This window comes from Nycticebus coucang, chromosome 18, assembly GCF_027406575.1.
Source record: "Nycticebus coucang isolate mNycCou1 chromosome 18, mNycCou1.pri, whole genome shotgun sequence".
NCBI lineage: Eukaryota > Metazoa > Chordata > Mammalia > Primates > Lorisidae > Nycticebus > Nycticebus coucang.
This window is the reverse complement of record NC_069797.1, coordinates 51,989,001-52,016,725: the sequence shown is the minus strand read 5'-3', so window position 1 is coordinate 52,016,725 and position 27,725 is coordinate 51,989,001. Positions and strand designations below refer to the sequence as shown.

General features: G+C 45.1%; 2 protein-coding genes and 1 long non-coding RNA gene across 10 annotated transcripts in view; 1 reads left to right on the top strand and 2 right to left on the bottom strand.

Moving 5' to 3' along the window:
* Window positions 1-1,270, bottom strand: part of FAM117A (family with sequence similarity 117 member A) — a 49,963-nt gene extending 48,693 nt beyond the window's left edge. Inside the window, exon 1 of one of the 4 annotated variants that reach the window (XM_053569216.1) lies at window positions 1,011-1,270. In XM_053569216.1, the coding sequence (XP_053425191.1) occupies window positions 1,011-1,206 (196 nt within the window). In that variant the 5' untranslated portion in view covers window positions 1,207-1,270. Of the gene's footprint in view, window positions 1-787; window positions 896-1,010 lie in introns of those variants that run through there. The other 3 variants (XM_053569219.1, XM_053569217.1, XM_053569218.1) reach the window with 3 other exon arrangements.
* A 2,084-nt stretch (window positions 1,271-3,354) lies between these two features.
* On the bottom strand, window positions 3,355-25,427 carry LOC128570260 (uncharacterized). Its single transcript, XR_008375542.1, has 3 exons — window positions 25,312-25,427; window positions 6,015-6,109; window positions 3,355-5,798 (listed from the first exon to the last, which is right to left on the bottom strand). It is a non-coding gene; the product is annotated as an uncharacterized LOC128570260 (long non-coding RNA).
* The window catches only part of KAT7 (lysine acetyltransferase 7), a 44,633-nt gene continuing 42,283 nt past the window's right edge, over window positions 25,376-27,725 (top strand). For 2 of the 5 annotated variants that reach the window (XM_053569213.1, XM_053569212.1), the window contains exon 1: window positions 25,376-25,667. In XM_053569213.1, coding sequence (XP_053425188.1) covers window positions 25,653-25,667 — 15 coding nt within the window. In that variant the 5' untranslated portion in view covers window positions 25,376-25,652. Of the gene's footprint in view, window positions 25,668-26,977; window positions 27,113-27,725 lie in introns of all 5 variants that reach the window. The other 3 variants (XM_053569211.1, XM_053569210.1, XM_053569214.1) reach the window with 2 other exon arrangements.

The window sequence follows — 27,725 nt, the reverse complement described above, 5'->3', positions numbered from 1 at the left end:
TTCCCATTCCTAAGTGCTTGTATTTGTGAGATCCATCACAGCTTTAAGTGTGAAAGAAAGGTTAGGCTTCCTCCTCCCTAGTTTCCCCACACCCACCACATCAAGCTGTTATTAAGAAACCGTTTTAGTGCCGTTCAGAAAGTGGGGTGTTTGCCACTGTGTACTTGATTGTAGCCCTCACCCCATTGCCACGTTGGCTGGTAATGCCCAGGATGAAACAGCCTTGGTGAGGGAAAGAGGGAAAGGCAGGGGGCAAACTGCCCAGGTCCTATACACACACGCAGTGGTTGTAAAGAGACAGCCATGTTAAGCAGGTCAATGATCTGGGAACACACAACTTCTGGGCCACAAGGAGAAGAACGCAGGGAATCGGGAGCGTAAGCCTTTGCACTGTGGTAAAAGCCGTTAAACTAACTTACTCCAACGGGCTGAGATGAAATTAGCTTCAGGAGGTGGCAGAAAGGGAAGCGCACGTGAAAGTGGTGGAGAATGGAACTCCAGCGCTGCAGAGAGGGATGCTGGGGCCAAACTCGAGCAGGAGAAGTAACACATGGCTCCACGGGGCTCTCCTCCATGCCCCTCCCCCTCCCCGTGCAGGCGTCCAGCGCCCACCGGCTCCTCACTCTCAGCGCCAGCCCTTCGAACCGGGCGCCCCCACCCCGCGCCACTCCTCCTCACACCTCGCTCCCACCCCTGCATCTTCCACTCACCCCCCACACAACACCCCTGCCCACTTTTCGGTTACGCCCCCAAAGCCACCCTCCATCTGCCAGGTCCCTCCCCTCACCTCCGGGCCCCGACTCTCTGCACATTCCATCCCGGCGGTGCACCCCACGTTCACGGATCTTCGTCTCGCTCCTTCAGCCCTCGCGGACTTTGAAAGCCCCTGTTTCTCTTCCCTCGCCCGCATCCACTTTCTCCTCACACTTTTCCCAGTACCCCTCCCCCCGTCACGCGCCCTCCCTCCCCCAACGGCTCCTCCCCCGGCACCCGCTCCAGGCCCAGCTCACCTGCGCGGCCACCCCCGTCCCGGCGCTGGTGCGGCTGCTGCAGCTGGAAGGGGACCGTGGCCCTGAGCGGCTGCAGCCCAGCCCGAGGGGAGCCGGCTGGGGCTGGAGGAGAGCAGCCCCGCCGGAGCCCCCCGGCCCCTCCGCGCCCCGGGCCCCAGGCACCTCCGCCTCTGCCGCCCGCTGCGGCCCCCGCCATCGCCTGCCCGACTGCCTGTCTCGGCCCCACAGCGAGCCCCACACAGCCCCCCAACCCCCGCTGCCGCTGCTTATCTGCCCTATGGGGCGGGTACCGGCCGCCTCAGCCCAGAACGGTCATTGGCCTACAGAGACCCAGACCTCCCCTTCCAACCAATCTGCGGCTTACTCTTCCCTTCCCCTAGGATGATTGGTCAATAAGCCTAGCGATCCACGCCAAGACTCCACCCTCATAACGCCCCCTTCAGCTTCCCTATGTCCCAAGGACCGCTGATTGGCTCGTCCGGAAGAGGGCTGGTTCTCTAGTACCACCAATGACAAGACGCAGAAAAGGGGAGCGTCACACCCAGTCTCAGGTAGTATGCAAATATGATGTCACGTGACGTCAGGCTGAGGGGGTGGGGCTGGGTGTAGGTTGGAATCAAACATTAGTGAAATCATTATGGGGGGCGGGGGTAGGGAGGATTGTCAAACTTTAAGAAGTCAAATCCCGGCAGTTTGGAGAGAGGGATAACTTCAAAGAGCATTACATTTAGTTTAACCTAAAAACATTAGTTTTACATCCTCACAGGATTTCACTGCTGCTTGCAAACTCCAAACGAAAATCCTACAAAATAATGCAAGGTTTGCATGTCATTTGCATGCAATTTGCATTATATTTGTGCACTTAATGGCTATGTTGCCTCGTGTGACACCCACATTTGTCTTTCTCCACGTTTCTAAGTTCCTACTTGGTGTTGATCCAACCTTAACAAACAGCTGCTAGCCTGTAAATTAAATTGGGACTCTGAAAAGGAGCAGGGAATTTCCCTTCACGATCGTCCCTTCAAAGCCTAGCTCAGCAGAGTGGAAGGAACAAAGTGGCTGAGAAACTTGCCCAAGTTTGCACAGTGACTCCATTAGACTGGGAATCCTAGTCTTCCCAGTTCAATGTTCTCTGACCTACAAGTCAAAATGAGACTGGATAGTCCCCAAAGAGAATGCATGCAGTTGTTAAAATCACATGCTACAATACAGATGAAGGCATTTGGAAAACACAACAGCATTTAAGGTACTAGTAAAAACTATTATTCTTCAAAAGAAACAAAAATCCTTTGGTATTTGTTAACCATTTTGTTCTATATATGGAAAAAGCTAAAGTCAATCAACCCTGGATTGTCTGTGATAAGGGAACATCCAAATAATTAGATAATTCCCTCCAGATTTATATTTAGCTATGAATTCTATTTTTGATCTTGCTACAGATTTATCTTTCTATTTCTGTTTTTGCCCAGTTTAATATTAAAAGGAAGCTATTCCCTGAAGCCATACTAACTAATCAGAGAAAAGGAGGTAATCTGGAAGCATGCTGCAAGATAAGGAGAGGTCATTCTGGGATTAAATATTGTAAGCAGATAATACCCAAAGTAGAAATTCTAGAGTTGGTTGAATATTAAAATTAGCCTACATACACTGAATTGAGGCAATAGAACATACTAAAGAAAGGTTTTCTTTGCAAAGAGAGTACTCTTGTGGGTTTGAAGGATTTACTTCAAGATCTGACATTTGAACCTTTTTTACTGACTAAAGAAATGCTGTACTTCTTTTCCATGAAGAGAACACCTAATTAAAGGTAGGGAGGAATGAACAAAAACTCAGTCTTTATAAGTTCAAATTGGTTGAAAAGAAATCTTGCATTAATATTGTTCCTCAAGTTCAACTAGTTCAGTCTTCATATACTTTAAAAGACCCTTATGACAATCTGGACGAGGAAAAACATGGATTCTTACTGGGGTGCAGATAGGGAAACTGAGGACCAGAGGGTGAGTCCTTTGATTCCTAGCTCAGATCTCTAACACACTATATTGCCTCATATCTTCAATAACAAAATCAGTAATGGTAGTAACTAACATTCTTAAATTACTTTTTTCATGTCAAGTACATGTGAAACACAGTACATAGATTATCTCATTTAATGTTCAAGATCACACTTGTGAAACAGGTGTTATCTCCTCTTCATTGAGGCTTCAGAGAGAAGTACTGTAACATCCTCAAGGTTACTCAGGCAGCCTGACTCCAGAGCTGAGTTCCTAATCTCTATGTTTGTAAAACTTTCTTAAAGAACACAGAAGGATTATTATTTATATCTTTCATAAAGAATCTCCAAAGATGCAAATCTGACCAAAATATTAAAATTAACATTTGTCTAGTGCTTTACAGCTTTCATGTATATCATTTCATTTAATTCTCATAATACACATGTAAGGTAGAAAATACAGATATTATTGCCCTCATTTTTCAGGAAGTTAAGTCACAGAGGCCAGACCACTTGCCCAAGAGCATCCAGTTAGTAAATAGCAGACCCAGGACTTACATTCCAGGTTTTCTGACTCCAGATTCAAGTACTTTCTCATCCAACATTCAAATTCTATGTAGACCATTACCACCACTCAACAGCAAAAGCATAAGCTAGTTGGCCTTTTGAAATATCATCTTGCTTGAAAATTTATACTATTTTAGGACTCCTCAACATGTAAATTCTTAGTCTTAGGAGATCAGTGCCTTTTCTTGGTTGAGTGATGTAATGTGTGTTAGAGGTAAAGCCCTGGGATGAACAATTTTGAAACACTTTGAGCAAGTGGCTTCCTCTCGGTGTCAGAATCATCCTGTTCCATCAACCTCACAAACTTGTTTGAAAATTAAAAGGGAATATTGTACAGATGCTTTCTTCCCTCAGAGAGGGGTAAGTAATGTGCATAGTCCCAAAAAACATGAGGTTTAAACTTTATTCCAAAGCCAAGGTACCAGAAAATGAGGACCTGGACAGTAGAAAAAAGGCCAGTGGAGGCAGCACAGCTGAAAAAATGGATCTTCGGAGTCCAGAAAGTCGTGGTCTTTCCTGATAAGTTGCTGGCAAAAGACATTAAAGTTGATCCTAGCTGGAGGAGTGAGAAGGCAGGAGAACTGGGTCCTCTCCTTACTAGGTATCATGCTCGACCAGCTGTCTCTTATTCCCTTCTCTATCACTGATAGCTTCTCCTGGCATGGGCATGATGGGAGGATAAGGACTTCATCTGAAGATCATCCCCTGTTTTCTCCAATGAAGAAAGCCATGGCTTTGCAGAGGCTGTGTGCTGCTAAGGGAGATGGCTTGCATCAGAAAGCACCTTCTAGCTTATGAGAATTGCCACTGTCCCCACTGTCATCCTTATCAACATCATTACCATTAATTAATTCTCCCAATCCAAATGTATTGAAATGATTATGTGCCAGACATTGAGCTAGGCACTAAGGAATGACAATAACGTTCAGAGAAAAGGTTTCTACCTTGAAGTTCAAACGCTGGCAGGCCTTCAAGCATGTATGTGGAAGTAGCCCTAGGCTTGATGCTATTCTGATTGAGAACTACGACCTGTTTCCTGCTTTCAAGGACTCTGGGATGGAGGAAGGCACCCAAAGACATAAAAAGTGGAGGATTACATATACCCAGTATGTTAATAGTTTTTCACCTAGAGGAGGCTTATTTGCCTTATGGGGTTCCAACAGTAAATGCTTAGACCTTTGATCCCAGCATGCCTTTAGGATGCCCACATCTGTCACAAATAAATGAGGACTCAAGGAATTGACGTTATTTTTTCTTTTTTTTTTTGTAGAGACAGCGTTTCACTTTATTGCCCTCGGTAGAGTGCCGTGGCATCACACAGCTCACAGCAACCTCCAACTCCTGGGCTTAGGCGATTCTCCTGCCTCAGCCTCCCTAGTAGCTGGGACTACAGGCGCCCGCCACAACGCCCGGCTATTTTTTTGTTGCAGTTTTGCCGGGGCTGGGTTTGAACCCGCCACCCTTGGCATATGGGGCCAGCGCCCTGCTCACTGAGCCACAGGCGCCGCCCGACGTTATTTTTTTCTACAGGATTTAGTCAGAGGTATGATCATTTCCCAAGCAGTCCGTTATAGGCTTCAGGTCTTAAAAGTTGCAGGAGTTAGAGACACTACCAAGGACAAAAGGCTGTGGGGAATTTTGGCAGAACAGAGGGTCAGGAAGGAAGCCTTATCCTGAAGGCTACTGAATTAGGAGAAGGCTGGGGTTGTCACAACCAAGAGGAACTTTCCAGTTCTGAAGGCACTCTCTGGCCCTACATCCAGAGATTTACATCCTTACACAAGGCGTAAATTCCACCCTGTGCATTCATTTATGTCACAATAACCACCAAGAATGGGAATTCCACATCACCATTTTTACCCTCCAAAATATGACACCTGCCTCACACCTATAATCCCACCAATTTAGGAGGCTAAGGCGAGACAATCGCTTGAGGCCAGGGGAGTTGGAGACCAGTGACCAGGCTGGGCTAAACAGGAAGACCTTGTTTTTAAAAAATAAAATAAAAACTTTTTAAATTAGCCAGGCATGGTGGCACACACCTATAGTGCACAGCTACTTGGGAGGCCGAGGTGGATGGATTGCCTGAGCTCACAGGTTCCACACCTATGGCGCACAGCTACTCAGGAGACCGAGGCAGGAGGATGGCTTGAGTCCAGGAGTTTGAGGCTGCAGTGAGCTATGATCACATCACTGTACTCCAGTCTGGGTGACAGAGCGAGACCCCATTTCTAAAAACAAAAACAAAACAAAATATGACACCCAGTAGCAATTATTCAGCACAGACTAGAGGTCTCGATATTCCTTGGTACCCGGAGGACTATCTCTGAACTTCTGGGCAAATTCTAAGTGCTTACATCTTTGCCCCCCCCACCCCCTGGCAAGTTCCAAAATAATAAAGCAGAAAATAAAATGACGCAGATACACAGTGTCTCTTTCTGACCTACCTCCTTTACTCAGCCTCTGTCTGAAATGTCAGGCTTGGCTCCTCAGGGAACAAGATCCTGAGGAAATGGGGTCAGAGCTGAAGGAGCAAAGCAGCCTGAGAGGGATTAGGAAGGAAGGTGGAGGAAATGAATGAGGTTATGGGAACAGACTAGGGAGGGGGTCCTATCCCTCAGCACCTCTTCCCACTCTGGGGCCTCTGTCTCCCCATATCCCTTCCTGCTTACTCCCAGGGTAACCAGATGGCCTGGATTTTGACCTTCAGTGCTTTTGCTGACACATTTTGTCCCTCACTATGGTCCACCACCTTCGTCTTCTTAATTGTCTCATTTGTTCTTTCTCCTTCATTCAGACTGAAAGACATTCACTCCTTTACACTTCTTCCATGCTCAGTGGGAGTCTAATTTCCTTACTAAACCATAGCCTTTTAAAAATGAAGATTGCTCCACTTCAACAATAAAGCTTATGGTGGAAGTTTTCAAACAGGTAAAAGGGTAAATGTAGAATCAGAGACATTAAAATTTTAGAATATTAGACCTAGTGGCACTCTATGGAAAATACAAAGTAGATTTAAAAAAAAAAAAATTAGAGGACACATTGGGAGACTATATATGATTTGGCCACTTCAAGTTACAGATTGAGAAACAGATGTCCAGTCAAGGGCAAGACTTGTCAGAGGTCATTCAGCAAATCAGAGAAAGGGCAAGGGGATCAGGTGCCCTGCATCCTGTTTTGTTGCCTAAAAACCTCCAAAGGATTTAGATGGAATATTATTCTGCAATAAAAAGGAACAAAGTGCTAGGCGTGGTGGCTCACACCTGTAATTCTAGCACTTGGGAGGCCGAGGCGGGTGGATTGCCTGAGCTCACAGGTTCCAGACCAGCCTGAGCCAGAGTGAGACCTCATCTCTAAAAATAGCCAGGTGTTGTGGCAGGTATCTGTGGCAGGCACCTGTAGTGCCAGCTACTTGGGAGGCTGAGGCAAGAGGATCGCTTAAGCCCAGGAGTTTGAGGTTGCTGTGAGGTATGATGCCACAGCAGTCTACCGAGGGTGACCAAGTGAGATTCTGTCTCCAAAAAAACAAAAAGAACAAACTACTGATACATGCTGCCATACGGATAAGACTTGAAATCACCATGCCAAGTAAAAGAAATCATACAAGAGACTACATATGGTATGATTCCTTTATATGAAATGTCTAGAAAAGACAGAAAGTGGTTTCCCAGGCCTGGGGAGTGGGAGCATGGATTATCTGCAAATAGGCACAATAGAATGTTCTGGAGTGTTATGGTAATGGTTGCGTAATTCTATAAATTTACTTTCAAAATCATAGAATTATACATGTATAATGGGTTAAATTTTATAGTTTAAAAATTATATCTCAATCAAGCTGTTTCCCAAATCAAAAAGATTTAGATTTATGGATGAGAGATCAACGATATACAGGAGACCTTGTAATCTTTTTAGGGGAATGTTCTAAGAAACAAATATAGCTGTCTCTGCTATATCCCTAAAGGGTCACTGAGAGGGACAGAAGATATGGCTCCCCAGACTATGGAATACCCTGGCTGTCATTTCTTTTATTTATTTGTTTGTTTGTTTATGTATTTATTTTGAGACAGAGTCTTGCTCCATCAACCGGGCTAGAGTGCCATGGCCTCAGCCTAATTCACACCAATCTCAGATTCTTGGGCTCAAGTGATCCTCCTGCCGTTAGCCTTCTGAGTAGCTAGGACTACAGGCGCACACTACTACACCCAAGTAATTTTTTTATTTTTAATAGAGATGAGTCTCACTTTGCTCAGGCTGATGTGGAACTCCTGAGCTCAAGTGATCCCCACACCTTGGCCTCCCATAATGCTAAGATTATAGGAATAAGCCACCATGCCTGGCCATTTCTCATTTTTTAAAATGTCCTCCCATGTTAAAATACAAAAGCTTTGGCGGCACCTGTGGCTCAGTGAGTAGGGTGCTGGTCCCATATACCGAGGGTGACAGGTTCAAACCCAACCCTGGCCAAACTGCAACAAAAAGTAGCGGGGCATTATGGCAGGGGCCTGTGGTCCCAGCTACTAGGGAGGCTGAGGCAAGAGACTGGCCTAAGCCCAAGAACTGGAGGTTGCTATGAGCTGTGATGCCATGGCACTCTGCTAAGGGCAACAAAGTGAGACTCTGTCTCTAAAAAATAAAATAAAATACAAAACAAAAAAAATACATAAGCTTCCTAAGAACAGGTCTATCTTAGGCAACACCCTACAACTTGTAGCACTGTGACCAACATGCAGATTCTGTTTCACAGAAATTAAAATACACTCAATTCCACGATGTCAAGTGCTTATGGGTACCTTGGGGAACCAGCTAGTTTCTAGAATAGCCCCTGACTGGGAACAGTTTGTATTCCCCGCATCTGACTTTCCTATGGGTTGAGTATATTCCCAGGAGGCCAGGTATAAATAAAAAGACCTATTTGTTTTATCTCCTGTTTAGATTTCCCTCTTCCCCAGTGTTCCCACTCACCTTCTTCAAGTCTGCCTCAAAAATACAACTGCCCCTGGGATAAATAAGCTATGATATCTTTGACATTCTCCATCTGGTTCCACATCTAATCCCTCTCTCTTCCCCTCATACCAGCACCAAACCAGGCATTGAGATACCAAAACCAGATTCAAATATATGATAAATATAATAGAGGAGACGAATGCTTTGAAAGTTGGTCCATAGCTGGGCGCGTGGTTCACGCCTGTCAGCCTAGCACTCTAGGAGGCTGAGGCAGGTGGACTGCCCGAGCACACAAGTTTGAGACCAGCTTGAGCCAGAGTGAGATCTCATCTCTAAAAATAGCCAGTGTTGGCTTGGCGCCTGTGGCTCAAGCAGCTAAGGCACCAGCCACATACACCTGAGCTGGCAGGTTCGAATCCAGCCGTGGCCCGCCAAACAACAACAGCTGCAAATAGCCCGGTGTTGTGGTGGGCGCCTGTAGTCCCAGCTACTTGGGAGGTGGAGGCAAGAGAATCGCTTGAGTCCAGGAGTTGGAGTTTGCTGTGAGCTGCAATGCCATAGCACTCTACCCAGGGTGACAGCTTGAGGCTCTAGCCGGGTGTTGTGGCATGCGCCTGTATTCCCAACTACTTGGGAGGCTGAGACAAGAGAATCTCTTGAGCCCAAGAGTTTGAGGTTGCTGTGAGCTGTGATGCCACAGCACTCTGAGGGTGACAAAGTGAGACTGTCTCAACCAAAAAGAAAGTTGGCCTATAGTCTGATTTCCTTTAGACCTAGGGCATAGGCTCCAGATATTATTTTTAGAGTTAAAAGTATTATCTATAGAGGCAATTGCAAAATACCATCACAGATTCTTATTCAGTTTTATTTTCTGTGCTTTGGTAAATGAGATTTCTCCCTGCCCTTCCCACTCCAAGGGCTTTACCACCATTTGATTCAACTTCCATTTAGACCTCACTTCCTCCAAACATTCCTCAACTGACTTTCAACAGTCATGATTCTTTCAAGACTTGGGTGTTGTGTTTATAGCCCATAATTTCTTTCTTTCTTTTTTTTTTTGTAGAGACAGAGTCTCACTGTACCGCCCTCAGGTAGAGTGCCATGACGTCACACAGCTCACAGCAACCTCCAACTCCTGGGCTTACGCGATTCTCTTGCCTCAGCCTCCTGAGCAGCTGGGACTACAGGGGCCCGCCACAATGCCCGGCTATTTTTTTTTGTTGTTGCGGTTTGGCCGGGGCTGGGTTTGAACCCGCCACCCTCAGCATATGGGGCTGGCGCCCTACTCACTGAGCCACAGGCGCTGCCCTATAGCCCATAATTTCATATTGGCTTATAGGTAACTTTACAATTTCTCCTAAGTCATTTTATATGTTTGTCCTTTCTCCCCAATCTGAGAAAAGGGAACCATTAGCTCTGTAATGGTATTTATCAACCACTGCATCCAGCAAAGTTGAGTCAATATTGGTTATTTAACTATTTTCTTTCTTTCTTCCTTTTTTTTTGACATTGTCTCACTATGTCGTCCCAGGTAGAGTGCTGTGGCATAACAGCTCACAGTAATCTCAAACTCTTGGGCTTACGCGATTCTCTAGCCTCAGCCTCCCAAGTAGCTGGAACTACAGGCGCCCGCCCCAACACCCGGCTATTTGTTGTTGTTGTTGTTGTTGCAGTTGTCATTGTTTTAGTAGGCCTGGGCTGGGTTCGAGCCTGCCAGCCTTGGTGTATGTGGCTGGTATCATAACCACTGTGCTACGGGGTGCCAAGCCTATTAATTGTTTTCTCCAACTAATATTGCTGATCCATTCCTGAAAGTTGAGGATAAAAGCCCTGCAGACTGAAAGTAGGAAAGGCCTCAGGTTTTGTGAGGCCTGATGTTTCTTTTATTTATTTATTTTTTCCTCAATCATGTTTGGGGTTCCTCTTTAAGGAAAAGAGTAAAAGAAAAGAATTATCAACATAGAATTAGGTACAGGGGCTCGGCACCTGTAGCTCAGCGACTAGGGTGCCAGCCACATACACTGGGGCTGGCCAGCTTGAAACCGGCCCAGGGCCTGCCAAACAATAATGACAACTGCAACCAAAAAATAGCCAGGCGTTGTAGCGGGTGCCTGTAGTCCCAGCTACTTGGGAGGCTGAGGCAAGAGAATCGCTTAAGCCCAAGCGTATGAAGTTGCTGTGAACTGTGATAGCACAGCACTCTATCGAAGGCAACATAGTGAGACTGTCTCAAATTAAAAAAAAGAATTAGGTACAGGGCTTTTGAAGGGGTCTGTGCAAGTAAGGGCTGTGACTAAGTTTAATGGGAGTCATTGTAAGTCTGCATCTGACTGAAAGAATGAAGCCAACTTAAACATCCCGCCCAACTTTCAGCCCTGACTGAATTAGGTGTCTAATCCCGGTTTTTCCTGTGCATTTCCTGTACCTAATACATCTATTCCACGAGATGGCTCTGGCTCAACAAAATGGTTTTGGCAGCCAAGTCTCTCTAGCTAATGAAAAGTCCCCAAGGGGTGACTGATACTTCTCCCACTTAGTAAATTGGTGGCACTTGGAACAGTGCTCCTCTCAGAGCAGGTGGTTTCTGCTGCTGTGTATGGTAGAGGTTGAGGAACTTGTAGCCGATTCTGGAAGCCCCCGATGGCTCAATGACTTTGAGAAGTTGTGTTGTGCAGTGGAAAGGCCTGGAATGTTCCAGTACATTCCACCAGTGGCCTCTGTGACCCTTGCTTCCATTCAACTTTGGCAAGGCCTGGTAGTCTACAAAGTAGCCTGTATTCTGCTGGGGTACGAAGCAGCTTGGCTTTGCTTCTTCCTTGCCACTCTGATAATATCACACAGCTGGCACCTGGAAGTATCACCTAAAAGCTCCATCCAATTCTCTGGCTTCCTGGGTGTTTGCCCAGAAAGTTACGTCAAGGTTTAGATACCAACCCTGTTGTTCACTAAAGCAGCACATCTATTAAAATTAGACACCAGGGGTGGCGCCTGTGGCTCAGTGGGTAGGGCGCCAGCCCCATATACCGAGAGTGGCAGGTTCGAGCCTGGCCCTGGCCAAACTACAACAACAACAACAACAAAATAAATATTGTCAGTTTAATTAAAAAAAAAGTTAGACACCAACTCTGTCAACTTCTTGGTCCTCTACACTCAATTCTGAATTCTTTCCCCAGGTAGCAACTCTGGGATTCCTGAACCAGTGGTGGTTCTGCATTCCTCAGAATGCCCCCCAAATCCCCATCGCCTGTGGAGACAGTGACATCAGAGCTCCAGAAAGTAATGTAACTATAATGCCACAGGCCATGTACCCCTGCTGCACAACACTGGTGAAAGCTTACTGGGCGCTTACAATAAGCTAAGCAACTTGCACACATGGTCTCAATTAAACAGGCTCCTGACCTATACAGTGGGTATAATTATCCCCATTCATGTAACTGAGGCTCAGAGAAGTTAGGAAACACATTGATGATAGCTAGAAATGACTGGTCAACTGCTTTCAAAGATTGAGTGCATAACCAATATGGGGTGCTCAATGGACTAGGTAAGAGGGACCCAGACATAGACAAGTTAGAAATACAGACCAATCATGCCATACCCCATACCTCTGGCTTCCTTTCACCTTTTTGAGCTCTAAACTCTCTAGAACTCTAATTTTGTTTGCACTGTTAAGAAATTATGGAGGTAAGTCTGCTAGGTTCTAGTTGTCCTGGTATGGGAGTTGAACTCTGTGAAACCATTATCAGCATGTTTTATCTCCAGTGGACTAGCCTAGGACAAAATCCATTCCCCCTCCTTAAGCTTCCTACCTTAGGAAGGAGAGGAAGATGGGGAAGTGTAGGGTGAGGGGGTTCCATGAAAAAGAGAAGGATTAAAAGAGGAGGTTGGTGCTGCCCTTTCAGAAAGCCTGCCTGAGTGAGGGAGCCAGGACTCCTAAGAAACTTCAGCAGTGTGCCAGGGAAAAGTGAGAAAGCCCTTTGTAGGGTCAAAAGAGAAGCTGTAAAAGGAGGGCCTGGGGGAGATTTGGTGGAAGAGAGTGGGAGAAGATGTAAGAATGTACCGGCACTGGAAATGTGTTTATTCTGAAATTATCAAAAATCCAAAGTGAAAAAAGACTCACCCCTTGACTCTGGCTCCCCGCTTTTGAGGTGGGGCAGCCAAATAGGGGGAACTCTTGCCGGACTGTGCTGTCCTTTGCCAGAAGACACTGGCTGTGTTGCCTGCCCAGCCTGCCAGGATACTACTGGGAAGAGTGACTGACCGCTGTGTTTGCTTGATAAATGATGGGCACCCCTGCCTGCTGCCCATTCTCTCTTTTCTCCTTGCTTAGTTTGCAGCCTTCTGCCTGGCAGGGAGCCTCAGGGCAGGGGTGGGGGAGCAGGGTCCTCCAGACAGTATTTAATACTCAATGATTTATAGGTTGCTGGAAGGGAAGGAGTGGCAAGCCCAAGAGAGGAAGCCCTGAGCCTAGCTTCCATGAAGCATTCAGCATACCACTGACAAGAGTCAGGGTATCTATTTTCTTGATGCCTGTGCCTCTAGACCCAGCTATGGACAGGATGCAGCCTTCACCCTTCCTGGGGTCCAAGACTCTGGTCTACCTTGTGTGAGAACACTGGAACTAGCTGGCCTGAGGCTAATGGACACACATCCAAATCCGCAACCTTTTCTTTGAGCTTTACACTGCTGGGAGAGGGAAGAAATAAGTGAGGTCAAGCAGCTCAATAGCTGTTTTTGGAGGATTTATTTTTTTAATATACAAGAATTCTTTTGAACCCTCCATGGTTCCAAGAAAAACTATGTGAAATGTCCCTTCTTATGGGGCCAGGGGGTTAAGTGCCAGGGATGGAAGGCTACATGCCAGGGATGCTGGTTGCAGGGATTCTTGGGACCAGGCTAATGGCCTCCCTGCTGTGGGCCCAGGAATACCAAGCCCAGGCACTGGTTGCCCTGAGAGATGCAGCCATTTTTACTTCTGATTGCAGGGCACCACTTCTGGGATTTTCCTTCTCTGGTGGGAAACAGAATAGAATATGCCCAAGGGACCAACAGAGCCTATGCCCAAGAGTCTGGACACTGAAGGAGGTAATACTAAGGTGCTGGGGTAGGGTGAGAGCAATGATTTACATGTTTAGATTATGGTCCCTACCAGTGGAAAGAAGACACATTTTGTGAGAGCCCCTGGTAATTGCCCTTCATAAGGATGATCTCAAAAGGTCAAAGGATAGGCCTTGAATGGCCCTAATGTCCCTGAAACAGTCCATTGTGTAGCTATTGTCTATACATGTAAAGGAACTCTCCCTTTTTGACCCTATTCATACTTTTCTTTTTTTGCTTCTGAGGTTTCCCAAGTGAATAATTGCATACTACCTTATTTACCCCTTGACCCAAGTCTCTCTCCTTTAAGCTTTAACAACAAAATAGTTCAACATACATTTCTTAAGCCCCTCCTAAGTGCCAGGCATTGTGCTAGGTGTTGGGGAAATACAGATAATTAATACACAGTCCCTTCTCTGGGGAATCTACACTCTAGTTTTCAAAAGATTTCCCTTAGGGATTTGGTAAACAAATCTGTACTTTTCCTCTATGTTTTCATGTACACAGATCATAATGTTAGCTTCCATCTTTTCACAATTTTATTTTTCTTTCTTTCTTTTTTTTTTTTTGACACAGAGTCTCACTCTGTCACCCTGGGTAGAGTGCCATGGCATCATACATAGCTCAGCAACCTCAAATTCTTGGGCTTAAGCGATCCTCTTGCCTTAGTCTCCCAAATAGCTGGACTACAGGTCCCTGCCACAATGCCCAGCTAGTTTTTCTATTTTTAGTTGAGATAGGGTCTTGCTCTTGCGTAGGTGCATCTCGAACCCCTGAGCTCAGGCAATCTACCGACTTTGGCCTCCCAGAGTGCTAGGATTACAGGCATGAGTCATTGCACCCGGCCCTTTCGTGATCTTCTTTTCTCTTTTTGAGAAAGAGTCTCACTTTGTCACACTCGGTGGAGTGCTGTAACATCATAGCTCACAGCAACCTCAAACTCTTGGGCTCAAGAGATCCTCTTGTCTCAGCCTCCCAAGCAGCTGGGACTATAGGCGCCTGCCACAATGCCTGGATATTTTTAGAAATGAGGTCTTGCTCTGGCTCAGGCTGGTCGCGAACCTGTGAGCTCAGGTAATATACCTGCCTCGGCCTCCCAGAGTGCTAGGATTATAGGCCCTCACTGCCCCAGAGTGCTAGATCAAGGCCCTCACTGTAAGGTACTATAAGAGTGGGCAGTGAGGGCCTTGATCTAGCACTCTGGGAGGCCAAGGCAGTGAGCCACTGCTCCCGGTCCTCATGATCTTTTTAATGTTGCCTCATCTAGTAATCTACAGTTAGATCAATTTAGATGACTTTCTGTGGACTCTGATATGTTCTTCCTTAGCAGGTAAAGTGACCACAACTAGGCACTATATGTAAATACTATGTAAAGTATGGGCAAGAGTAAGAGTATGTTTTTGTTTTTTTTTTGTAGAGACAGAGTTTCACTTTATTGCCCTCGGTAGAGTGCCGTGGCGTCACACAGCTCACAGCAACCTCCAACTCCTGGGCTTAGGCAATTCTCCTGCCTCAGCCTCCCAAGTAGCTGGGACTACAGGCACCCGCCACAACGCCCGGCTATTTTTTTGTTGCAGTTTGGCCGGGGCTGGGTTTGAACCCGCCACCCTTGGCATATGGGGCCGGCGCCCTGCTCACTGAGCCACAGGCGCCGCCCAAGAGTATGTTTTCTAGCTTCCTTCATTTATCCACCTGCCATTCATTCATACTTTCAATAGTTATTGAAGGCTTAAGAGCCACTCTGCTAGGTGTTGAGAATGCAAAAGTAAAATGGACACTGCTCTCATAGAAGGGTGTGTGTTGGGAAGACAGAAGGTAAAGAATGCAAATATCAGGCTGGGCTTGGTGGCTCACAGCTGTAATCCTAGCACTCTGGGAGGCTAAGATAGAGGATTGCTAGAGCTCACAAGTTCAAGACAAGCCTAAGCAAGAAGAATGAGACCCTGTCTCTACTAAAAATAGATAAACTAGCTGGGTATTGTGGCAGGCACCTGAAGTCCCAGCTACTTGGGAGGCTAAGGCAAGAGGATTGCTTGAGCCCAAGAATTTGAGGTTGCTATGAGCTATGATGCCATGGCACTCAACCCCAGAGTGATGAAGTGAGACTCTGTCTCAAAAAAAAAAAAAAAAAAAAAAAGCAAATATCACTCACATATGGTATGAGTCCAACCGAGAGTAGTGTTATGAAGAGAAATGTAAGGTGCTATAAGAGTGGGCAGTGAGGGCCTTGATCTAGTCTAGTTCAGAGAGTTCAGGGAAGGGTTTCCTGAGGAAACAACATTTGAGCTGACATCTGAAAGATTAGTGGAAATTGGTTAAGAAGAATATGAGGGAATAAAATTCCAGCAGAACGGAATATGTGCAAAGGTCCTGAGGTATTATAGAAGGAACCAGTGAACTTCTGAGAACTACGGGAAGGCAGCACAGAGAATGAGGCAGAGTTGTGCGGAATGGGCTTGGAGAGTTAGCCAGAGGACAGACCACATAGGACACTATGGGCCAGGAAAGGATTTGGGTCTTTATCCCCATCATGGATAAGCACACACAATGAAAGTCTTTACAGAAGAGCTGACAATGGCTCTTTTCCTCAGATTACTAATCCTCCTTATTATTGTCTTGAAGGACACCAGTAATGATGGTCTAAACTACTAGGAACTTTCCCCGTGCCCCGGCATAGTGTGGCTATGCCTGGCTGGCTTGGGGGAGGCCCCCAAATTCATGGATCAGTCCCAGGCTACATTCCTCAGGAGAGGGATGGCCCCTGCCAGTGTGCATGGAAGGGCAGGGTGGAGGGTGGGTGGAGTGTTTGGCCTGGGGTATCAGTTCCACAGTGATGTCTGGAACAGCCCCAAGACTATGGCTCTTGTTCCTAGATAACTCTATCATGTGCACCCCCCATTTAAATGGTCTACATGCCCTGCCACCCTCCTTATAGCAGCTGTGCTCCCCACCCAATCTGGAGAAGGTCCCTGGATAAGAATTTTGACTCTGCCCAAAGTTGTGGCGGTTTTTTTTTTTTTTTGAGACAGAGTTTCATTCTGTTACCCAGGCTAGAGTGCCTTGGTATTAGCCTAGATCACAGTAACTTCAAACTCCTGGGTTCAAGCGATCCTCCTGCCTCAGCCTCTTAAGTAGGAGGGATCTTTAGTGGGACTACAGGTGCCTGCCACAACACCTGGGTAGTTTTTCTATTTTTAGTAGAGACAGAGTCTCCCTCTTGCTCAGGTTGGTCTTGAACTCCTGAGCTCAAGGGATACTCCTGCCCCAGCCTCCCAGAGTGCTAAGATTACAGGTGTGAGCCACTGCACCTGGCCCAGAGTCTTGGGTCTTGACCTGAGTTAGGCCTCAGTACTGTTGGAAACCATGTATATACACATACCCTTGATAGTTCTCCAGAGCTATTAATGGAAGCTGTGGGAGAATAAGGTCCTAATGGTTGGACTTGGCATTTCTGAAGCCCTTCCTTCCAGCCCGATCTTTGGAGAATATAGTTTGGTGTAGTGACATCTGCTGGCAAGGCTAGGTAGGTAATAAAATGACCAGATGCCCAATCATCTTTGTGTAATTTCCAGGATAGCAGGAAAATCATCCTTAATCCCTGAGAGTAGATTGAGGTAAGTAACCTCAGCTGGTTAGAACAAGACTAAGAAGTCCAAAGTTGTGGGTCTAAACCACATATGGGCTGGTTTGCCTTAAATAGAGAAAATGTTTTTCCTAGTTGTGGCCTGCATCCCTCACACTGGCCAGTTGATTCACATTTGGGTACATTTAGTCACAAGGGAGATTGGGTAAGCATGTGTAAATGACTCAGAGGGACCCATTCCTGGCCCCCATTCCTGGGAAAGCATCTCCCAACAAATAAAAAGACCCACATTTTACAGAAGGCAGAATGCAAGGCCATTTTTCATCCTCCTGCGGTTGATTGGTTTGGGAAACTTTCTGGTTTCTCCCATCACTAGGAAAATAGTGTCTACAGAACTGTCTTTGAGGTTCTTATAATGGGCAAGAGTGACTATGGCTAGTAAAGTGGCCACTCAGCATTTCACTGGGATAAGATATAACCTGCCTCCACAATGCTTTCATTCACACCACCTAGACATTTTGTTTACAGTCTTGCTCTTTCTTGACAGAGTTTACTACTACATGTAATTGGGATGCCAGAAGGAGAGTGGGGGGGGAAAACACTAAAGAAATACTTATGCAGCAAATGTTCTGTCACCTAATGACTCTGGTCTATAACTGAATGTGGCTCAGTAAAAGCATTGACTTATCTCTCTATCAAACTTAAAAGGAAATCATCAAAAACCCAGTAGAGCAATGAGTAATGACTAGGATTTCACAGAAGAGAAAATAGAACTACAACTAAACACACGAAAGACTGAAGTACATTCTCACTAGAAATAAAAAGTGCTGAAGTGCTGTTTTCATTTTTATTAAAATTGCAACATTTTAAAAAGAGGTAATACTAAGTTTGGGGAACAATGACTTAAAATGACACTCTCACATTGATGGTGATGTTGTAAATTTGTGCAAGTCTTCAGGGAAGGGAATAAAGCAATATATAAGAGGCAGAAATAAAAACAGGAGAGAGCTATACAGGCTCACACTCACTAGAGCATTAGCTGACATAAAAGAGGTTCAGTAACCCCATAACAGGGGAATGAGAGCACATTACATCCTTGTACCACAGTATAATGTCACACACACCGATTACGGTTATGACTATGAAAACTGTAGTAGAACCTCCACAATTGACCACCTCTCTACATTGACCATCTTCTTAAATTGACCAAATACTCATAGACTGGACATGCTCCACATATACGTATCAGTACTGCAGGCCTTGTTCCTCATGTTGACCATCTCCATATGTGACCAGTTTGTTACAGTCCCTTGGGTGGTCAACTTACAGAGGTTTTACTATACAGAGAAATATGGCAAATGTTGAGTATATATATATATGTAAAATACAAAGTTTCATGTAAGCAACGGGCACATCTGTATTAAAATGTGCACATAGGTAGAAGCAGGAGGATAGCTTAAGGCCAGGAATTTGAGACCAGCCTGGGCAACAAGTGAGACGCCATCTCTACAATAAATAAATAAATACGCAGGACTGGTGGCCCATGCTTGTAGTCCCAGCTACTCTCTGAAGTGGGAGGATCACTTGAGCCCAGCCTGAGCTCTGTCTCTAAAAAATAAACAAATAGATAAAAATTTAAAAATTTGGGCAGCGCCTGTGGCTCAAAGGAGTAGGGCACTGGCCCTATATGCCGGAGGTGGCAGGTTCAAACCCAGCCCTGGCCAAAAACTGCAGAAAAAAATTTTTTTTTAGGGCGGCGCCTGTGGCTCAGTGAGTAGGGCGCCAGCCCCATATGCCGAGGGTGGTGGGTTCAAACCCAGCCCCGGCCAAACTGCAACAACAAAAAAATAGCCGGGCGTTGTGGCAGGAGCCTGTAGTCCCAGCTGCTCGGGAGGCTGAGGCAAGAGAATCACATAAGCCCAAGAGCTGGAGGTTGCTGTGAGCCGTATGATGCCACGGCACTCTACTGAGGGCAGTAAAGTGAGACTCTGTCTCTACAAAAAAAAAAAATATATATATATTTTTTTTAAATTTGTATTTTTTAAATTTTTTGAGACAGAATCTTACTCTGTCACCCTGAGTAGAGTGCCATGGCATCATAGCTCACAGCAACCTCAAACTCTTGAACTTAAGCAATCCTTTTGCCTCAGCCTCCTAAGTAGTGGGACTATGGGTGCCCACTATAATGCTCAGCTAGTTTTTCTATTTTTTGCAGAGATGGAGTTTCACTCTTGCTCAGACTGGTCTCAAATTCCTGAAATTAAGCAATTCACTGCTCTTAGCCTCCCAAAGTACTAGGATTACGGGCACTAGGAGCCACTGCCACCCTCCTTATAGCAGCTATGCTCCTATATGAGTACCAACTGAGAGTAGTGTTGGTACTACTAACACCCAGCTAAAAAATCTGAAAATTTAAAAAATGTGCACATAAAATGTATACATGTAGAGAAAGACTGGAAGGCAACATATAAAGGATAAAAATAGCTTTGGGGCAGCAATGAGATGAAGGATCTTTCAATTTCCTTAAAAATGTATTTAGTGGCTGGTTGCAGCAACTCACGCCTGTAATCCTAGCACTCTGGTAGGCTGAGGTGGGTGGATTGCTTGAGCTAAGGAGTTTGAGACCAGCCTGAATAAGAACAAGACCCCATCTCTACTAATAATAGAAAAAGTGGGGCAAGAGGATAGCTTGCACCCAAGAGTTTGAGGTTGCTGTGAGCTATGATGATGCCATGGCACTCTACCCATGGCAACAGCTTAATACTCTGTCTCAAAAAAAAAAAGTATTTAGTGTTATTACACTGGGTTAATTAATTTTGAAAAGGAGGAGGGCATTGAGGGGACGTGAAAGTCTTATTCTTCTAGCTCCTTCCTATACACATTTGTCCTAAATTGACAGAAGGGAAGGACCGCATCTGTATATTCAGTGTATACTCAGCTTCCAGCCCAATGCCTAGCACTTATCAGGTGCTGGATAAATATTTGTTGAATGAATAAATGAAAATATCTACAGTCTAAAGTCTCAAACCATGGTTACTGGGTACATTTCAGTCTGGGAAATAAGGAAGAACTTTATTTTTTGCTGGAATCACAAAATGAAGGCCTATATCAATGGCAATTCCCTGGTTTCTTGGTAAGTGAATTTGGGCATGGAGAACCCAGGGAGAGACAGTCTGCTAAGGAAACAGTGAGGAACATATGTTGCCCTGGGGCCTCTGCTGCCATAACAACATCTTGTAACTATAACTACAGTCCTGGAGGGCTTTGGCCCCATCAAATATGGAAAAGGATGTCTTCATCATAAGACAGCTTTGTGCCCTATGCCTTCCCTAGGGAGCCTGGATCAGGCAAGGAAGGCAGAGAGGCGGAAGAAGGAGGGAAGATGAAGGGCAGGGGTAGGAAGAGAACTGCTATTGAATCAGGATCAGAGTGATTTTTTAAGCAATTTTCAAAATGTGGTTATTTGACTGTTTAGCTTTGGTAGTTATTTATAACCCCAGCTGCAGAGGCGGAGAACTGCGCCTGAGCCTGCTGGGATCTGTCCAATAAATAATTTCCCCCAGGGTGGGGCTGGGGCTGGGGGTGATGGGTGATATAAGAACCAAATTAACAAGTAGCCAGAAGGTAAGAGAAGTTCTGGGCCATTTCCTTCAAGGGTAGGGAAGAAGGGCTCATTAGTGATTGTGCTGACTCTATTTTTAAAAAAGCTGCAAATGAAAAGATTTTAGTATGGGGGCGGTGCCTGTGGCTCAAGGAGTAGGGCGCCGGTCCCGTATGCCGGAGGTGGCGAGTTCAAACCCAGCCCTGGCCAAAAACCAAAAAAAGAAAAGATTTTAGTATGAATTAAGGTCATGTCAGCAGCCTCTGAGATTCTCCCAAAGGGATAGAGACTAGACCAATACTTTGACTCAAAAGTTATAAGATTGGCATGGCTACATTAGTATTGTCTTTAAAAGGTCTTCAAGGCATGCTTCCCCTACCTTACAATACTGCACACAGAGGAAATGCTGTGCCTAACCTCTCCTGGTCAGAAAGAAGTTAAGAGAGAGGACGATTGGTTTTGTGCAACTGAGTCAACAATTGGCAGTGGGGTCAGGAATTTGCCATCCTATTTACTGAGCCCTTTTAGGTGCAACGCAGTAAGAGAGAAGCTGGAGATGCCGTGGCCAGTTAGGCAAGGATCCTGCCCTCTAGAAGCAAACAATGACAGATAAAGAAAAAGAAATTGCCCACCACTTTCAGTCCAGTCTCCTTAGTAGGGCATTGAAGACACTGCATGAACTGGTTTCCCAAACCATTGTTACTTTTTTTTTTTTTGAGATAAGAGTCTCACTCTGTTGCCCCAGGCTAAAGTACCATGGCATCAGCCTACCTCATAGCCACCTCAAACTTCTGGGTTAAAGTGATCCTCCTGCCTTAGCCTCCAGAGTAGCTGAGACTTCAGGCGTGCGCCCCACCACACCCAGCTAATTTATACCAAGTCAGTCACCCCCATAAACAATGATGCTTCATACTTCTATACTTTTGCACGGGCTGTTTCCTTTGCATGGAAAGTCCTTATTTTCCTTGTTCACTGGCAAACATTCATTCTATCAAATTCCATTCTTGTTTTACCTCTTTTATGAATCCTTTCCTAAACTTTCCAGATGAAACACTCCACTTCCTCCTCTGTACCACTTCTGAACGTTGCTTTTCCTTTTATTTTTCCATGTAATACTCTACGGTATTTTGGAACTTTGAGCTTACTCCCCTGTCTTCCCTACTAGACTCTAAGCTCCTTTAGGGGAAAGATGGTGTTTTTTCCATTTTGGTGTGACTCAATGCCTGGTATGTAATGCCTAGGTAATCACTCTGTATCATTTGAGTTAAAGTGAGGCTGAACAAGCAAAAGCAAATAAACACTGAGGCCAAAATTACACAAAATTAGGTGTTATAGCCATGACTAGGGTGACTGAAAATATAAATAACAACAGTCATTCACTGAATAATTACTCTATGTCAGGAATTATTTGAAGTGTTTTATAACACACATCTCCTTTATTTCTTATAACAATCTTGTGAGGTGGACATTAATATCCTCACTTCAGAGATGAGAAAACTAAGGCATAGATAAATTTAAAAACTTGTCCAAGAGCAATGCAGATAGAAAAGTGGCAGAGATGAGACTCAAATACAGATCTGACATGAAAGCCTGTGCTGGTGACTAGTATAACTGATGAGTAAAGTAAATACAATTTATGTTCCTATCATCAGTTGGAAAGAGGACTAGGGACTGGGATTATCTACCAAATTATATAAGAAAGAGTATAAAGGGGCAGCGCCTGTGGCTCAAAGGAGTAAGGCGCTGGCCCCATATGCTGGAGGTGGCGGGTTCAAACCCAGCCCTGGCCAAAAACTGCAAAAAAAAGAGAGAGAGACAGGAAAAGTCAATCCGATGGAATTTAATAAAAAATTAGAAGCTTAAAAAAAAAAAGAGTATAAATAAGCAGCAAGTACAAAATAATACACTTCTACGCCCTACTACCTTGCAAAGATAAAACAGTAAAGATTTTCTTTTATATATATATATATATTTTTTTTTTTTCCTCCTTTTTTTGACACAGAGCCTCAAGCTGTCACCCTGGGTAGAGTGCATGGCATCACAGCTCAGCAACCTCTGACTCCAGGGCTTAAGCAATTCTCTTGCCTCAGACTCCCAAGTAGCTGGGACTACAGGTGCCCGCCACAACGCCCGGCTATTTTTTGGTTGTAGTTGTCATTGTTGTTTGGCAGGCCCGGGCTGGATTCGAACCCGCCAGCTCAGATGTATGTGGCTGGTGCCTTAGCTGCTTCAGCTACAGGCGCTGAACCCAGGAAAGATTTTTCTAAAGAAATAAATTTTAAAAAGGATTGGGAGGTGCATCCAGACAAAGTGTAAAGAAAGTGTAAGGGAGGGAGAACTGCAGAGAGTGCATATGAGAAGGCTGGTAGATGAGGATGGACAGGGGACAACCAGTCAAAGGCTTTGCAACTATCAGTTCCTACTGGGAGCTTATTGTCATGATAAAAATGGCCCTCAAAGTAAAGATTATATTTGGTTACAAAAAAAAAAGAAAAAAAGGAAAGAGCTTTTAAGATTTGCCCTTTCAGCTGGGCATGGTGGCTTGCCTGTAGTCCCAGTTACTTGAGGCTGAGGGGGGGAAATCACTTAAGCCTAGGAGTTCAGGATCAGACTGAGCAAAAGAACAGGCTAGAGCAGCGGTTCTCAACCTGTGGGTCGTGACCCATAGGAACTGTATTAAAGGCTCACGACATTAGGGCATTAGGAAGGTTGAGAACCACTGGGCTAGAGTCTGTCTGGAGCGGGGAAGAGGACAGATTCCCCTCCCCAATCTAATTATATTTAGTTGGTCTACTCTAATGTCAAGTACTGTAAACATTTTTTCCCTTATGATCATATTTCTATCCTACTGGTGTTAGTTTTCTCATCTTTCTGCCAGAGTATACACTTTCCAAGGACAAGAACCACATTTAAATGAAATTGTAAAAACTCATTAATGTCAGCTGTAGTGTTAAGAGAATCCAAAAGAGATTAACTATATTGAACACTCGTAATGCTGGTACTACAAATTTGTGTGATGGATGGTTAGGTCAGGATAAGATCTTATTCTAAAATACTAATTTCCAGGGAAGAATACTTTACCACCTCTGACTGCTATATATTCAGAGACCGTAAAATGGTAATGATATTCTTATTGAATAGCAAGTCATTTACTGTGGGTAGAACAAGGTCTGGGCACTAATTAGAAAGTATGATGTGAAAGAATTAAGATACAGCATAAGAGATCCTTATCACCAGTCAGGGATCCAGAACACAAGAGCACCTCAGGAACATATAAGGAAGTGCAAAATAGCAGAGTTTAACAGTGTGGAAATTAAATGCTTAAGTGTAGAGAGGGTACAAAGAAAGAAGAAATGCAAGCCATTGTCAAATAGGTTCTTATGAATAGCTCAACCGAACTAAGTTATCAAAGGTATTTAAACCAAGCACTAAAAGCTAAATATTAAATACTAAAAGCTGCTTGTGTCAACAGTGGCCAGGACATTCCCAAGGAGAGTGCTGGCTAAGGGTCAGGAACTTTAACTCTTCCCAGTTCTCTTTTTAGTACATCAATCAGATGTTTACTTCTGCTGCTTTGTTCTTTAGCCCTGCTCCTGGGGGAAAATTTCCATCTTAATTTGCCACAGGTTGAAATGGGGGAGGTGGTCCAGGATCCTAACTTAATGACTGAGCTAGCCTGGATTCTACCCAGTCACTCTTGGCCAAGACTTTTCCTCCACGGAGGTTAAATTCTCAAAGCCTGCTCTCCACTTTCCAGCCTCTTCTTATAACTTGTTCTAACCTAATATCAGGGAGAAACTTCTCCTTCCTAGGCTCTGTCATTATTATTTAAATATCCATTCTTTTTTGGGCTTCAACTTCACTAAAAATATTCCTTTCTCTTCCTCCTTCTCCTAACTCATACATCTGGATTCCAGAAGTCATATGGGCTAAAATGGGGTTCAACAGCTTCTCTCTGACTATGGAACAGCCACCTCACATTAAAGTCACATTTTTCACCCCTGGCCACCCAGTGCTCTCAAACCTAAACACAGTGGGGGAAGGAAGTGGGCGCTCACCGCAGAGCTAAATTGGGAATTCTTTGGAGCTACAGCTTCTGGAAAATGTTTTTGCCGCCCCAAGCGTTGTGCACGACTTTCTGTTCTCTAAAGGCAAAGACAGTGTCTCCTCCGCTAGACAGGAACTTCCTGAGGACTGACAATACTTTTTCGTTCCTTTTTCAAGCCCCCATTCCCATTCCTTTGAGACACGAGATGGTTGTTAAAGTTTCCTGTGTAAACTATCCTTTTCCAACTTTGAGTTTATATGATACACAGAAATGTCTTTTAGTTAATTAGGCAACGAAAGGGTTAAATTTCAGCAACCTGATGGATTCCGGGGATTTCCGTCTCCGACTCCGTAAATTAAAACGAACAGGAAGGGAAATTTTGCCCAAGATAAAGATGAGAACCATTTACTTTGACGGTAAGGATTCTGCCCCAAATAAGAATGGCTACCCACGCCCACAAGGCGTGCCACTTACCTAACTAAAAATGGCAGGCCCCGGTTCCCACTATTGCAGTCATTTTCTTGCCCAACTCCAAAATGGCACCCACTAGCTTCATCAAAAGGAGAAAACCTCCCAGCACCCTCTCTGGCCCATAACGTCATTTGACGCGGACCCAGCCGGAAGTGAAGGAAAAAGAGCTTCAGCCCGCGGCGCCTGCGCAGAACGCTCTAGACGCTGAGAGGTAGGAGGCACTTGGGATCGTCTGCAGGATTGGGACTGCTATAGAGGCCGCCACGGAGCCCGCCGGAGCCACCGTTCCTGCTGCTGCTGCCGCCGCTGCCCGAATCGGAACCGTCGGGCCGCAGCCGCCGGCAATGCCGAGAAGGAAGGTGAGAAATGGGAGAGGAGGGATGGCGGGTTTCTAAGGACAGTAGATTGAGCAACGTGACGCAGTTGGCCACGCCTCATAGTGGTTGACTTCCAACTTCCCCCTCCTCCGAACCTAGCTTAGCCGTCCTCTTTTCTGTACATACCCAACAGAAAAATGTGGGCCCGACCCTGGCCTCGGCCTACGTTCGCAACTATTCCCGCCCTCTGCTTGCCTGGATCGGAGGCGTTCTTATTGTTAATTGGCTGCTGAAGCGCGTAGAAACGTATTGATTGGCTGGTGACGCCGCCTATTTGGTCCCAACGGTCACCTCCCCGCGTGCGGGGGTGGTGTATAGGTCCGGCCCTAGCGCTTTCCAACTGGCTGGAGAGAACGATCCCTCCTCTACTGATTGGCCAGACTTGGCAGTCTGTTCCGTGGGGGCGCGGTTTAGCAGGACCTCGATTGGACGGCACGAATCCCCGCCTTTCTGGGTAGGGATGCTGATAGGTGCAGAGGCGGAGTTTTGGAGGCCTTTCCTTTCCAGGTGGGGGCACAACAAAGCAGAGAACTGAGTAGTGGAAAGCCAGCGCCCACTCCCAAGGGATCCCACTCAGGCTTTTTGCATTTTAGCCTTAATATTTATTTGCTTAGTTGTAGAAATAAACAACTTTCTAGAAGTAGGGGATTTATGAGATCACCTAGGAACGCCCCCTTTCTCTTCTTACAACTATACAGACTGAAGACTAAAGGAGTGCCCCAAGCCACTCAATGGAAGTGGAAGAGCCAGAACTAGGGAGCAAATCGAAATCAACTCAGAACAAATCTAATTTAATTAAACAGATGCTTATTGACTGACTACTTGGTACTTGATGGCTGCTGGGTATTCAGTAAATAGACATGATTCCTGACTTAAGCACGTCACAGTCTGATGGGGGGAAACATATCTAAATAACTGTAGAAGGATTTAGTAAATTCTTTATTTGGAGGCATGTGCAAAGTATTACAGGAGGGAGATGGAAGAACAATAAAATCTGCTTTCAAGTAATGATAGGAGGTAGATTGGTGAAGAGCTGAGTCCCAGGTTGAAGCCACGAGAGATGGTCACAGGTCAAAGATTGAAGTATCTGCCTAACTGAACTAAAGTAGTGATCTTTAAGTTTCTCCCTTTGTCCTAGAGATTTTCTGTGACTGCGGTCTTGATTCATTTCTTGGTAGGTTACCTTAGAGATATTTGGAAAGCTGCATGGTATGCTTGTTTATTTCTATAGAAATCTTTCTCTTCACAGAGGCTTTCCAGGTTAAAAATTTATGCTTTTTAATGTCTTCTAGGGCGGCGCCTGTGGCTCAAAGGAGTAGGCGCCGGCCCCATATACCGGAGGTGGTGGGTTCAAACCCGGCCCTGGCCAAAAACTGCCAAAAAAGAAAAAAAAAAAGGAAAAATGTCTTCTAAAATGACCTAAGTTGGTAAGGTTATTTTTGTTAACGATCACCAAATGCAGGAGTAGTATTGGTACCTTGGAATTTGTCCACCTTCCCCTTTCTCCATTTCCCAAATACAAATAATTCTCAAAATGTAAGTTTTCAAGTAACTTGTTTGGTGGTAAACCTTTCTTTTTCTTTTCTTTTCTTTTTTTTTGACTTTCTGTGCAAATGGCTTTGACATGTTTTAGTTAGATGGGCACTCTAACACCATAATTCACAGGTCGTAAACCTTTCTTAAAATTACAGGAAGTTACTACAGTTTTCGTACATCTCATTTAGTGTGACTGTATCTTGCAGCAGAAATATTGCTGTGTTTGATTATGGGGTGTTACTTGCAGGATATATGCAAAATACTCTTTTCTAAAAAAAATTATGAATTCTAAACATAACTGGTCCTATAGGTTTTGAATAAAGAATGGGTAGTTTGGGTGGTGCCTGTGCTCAGTGGGTAGGGTGCCGGCCACATATACCCAGGTAGGCAAGTTCGAACCTGGCCAGGGCCAGCTAGACAACAGTGACAACCACAACAAAAAGCCGGGTGTTGTGGCGGGTGCCTGTAGCCCCAGCTACTTGGGAGGCTGAGGCAAGAGAATCA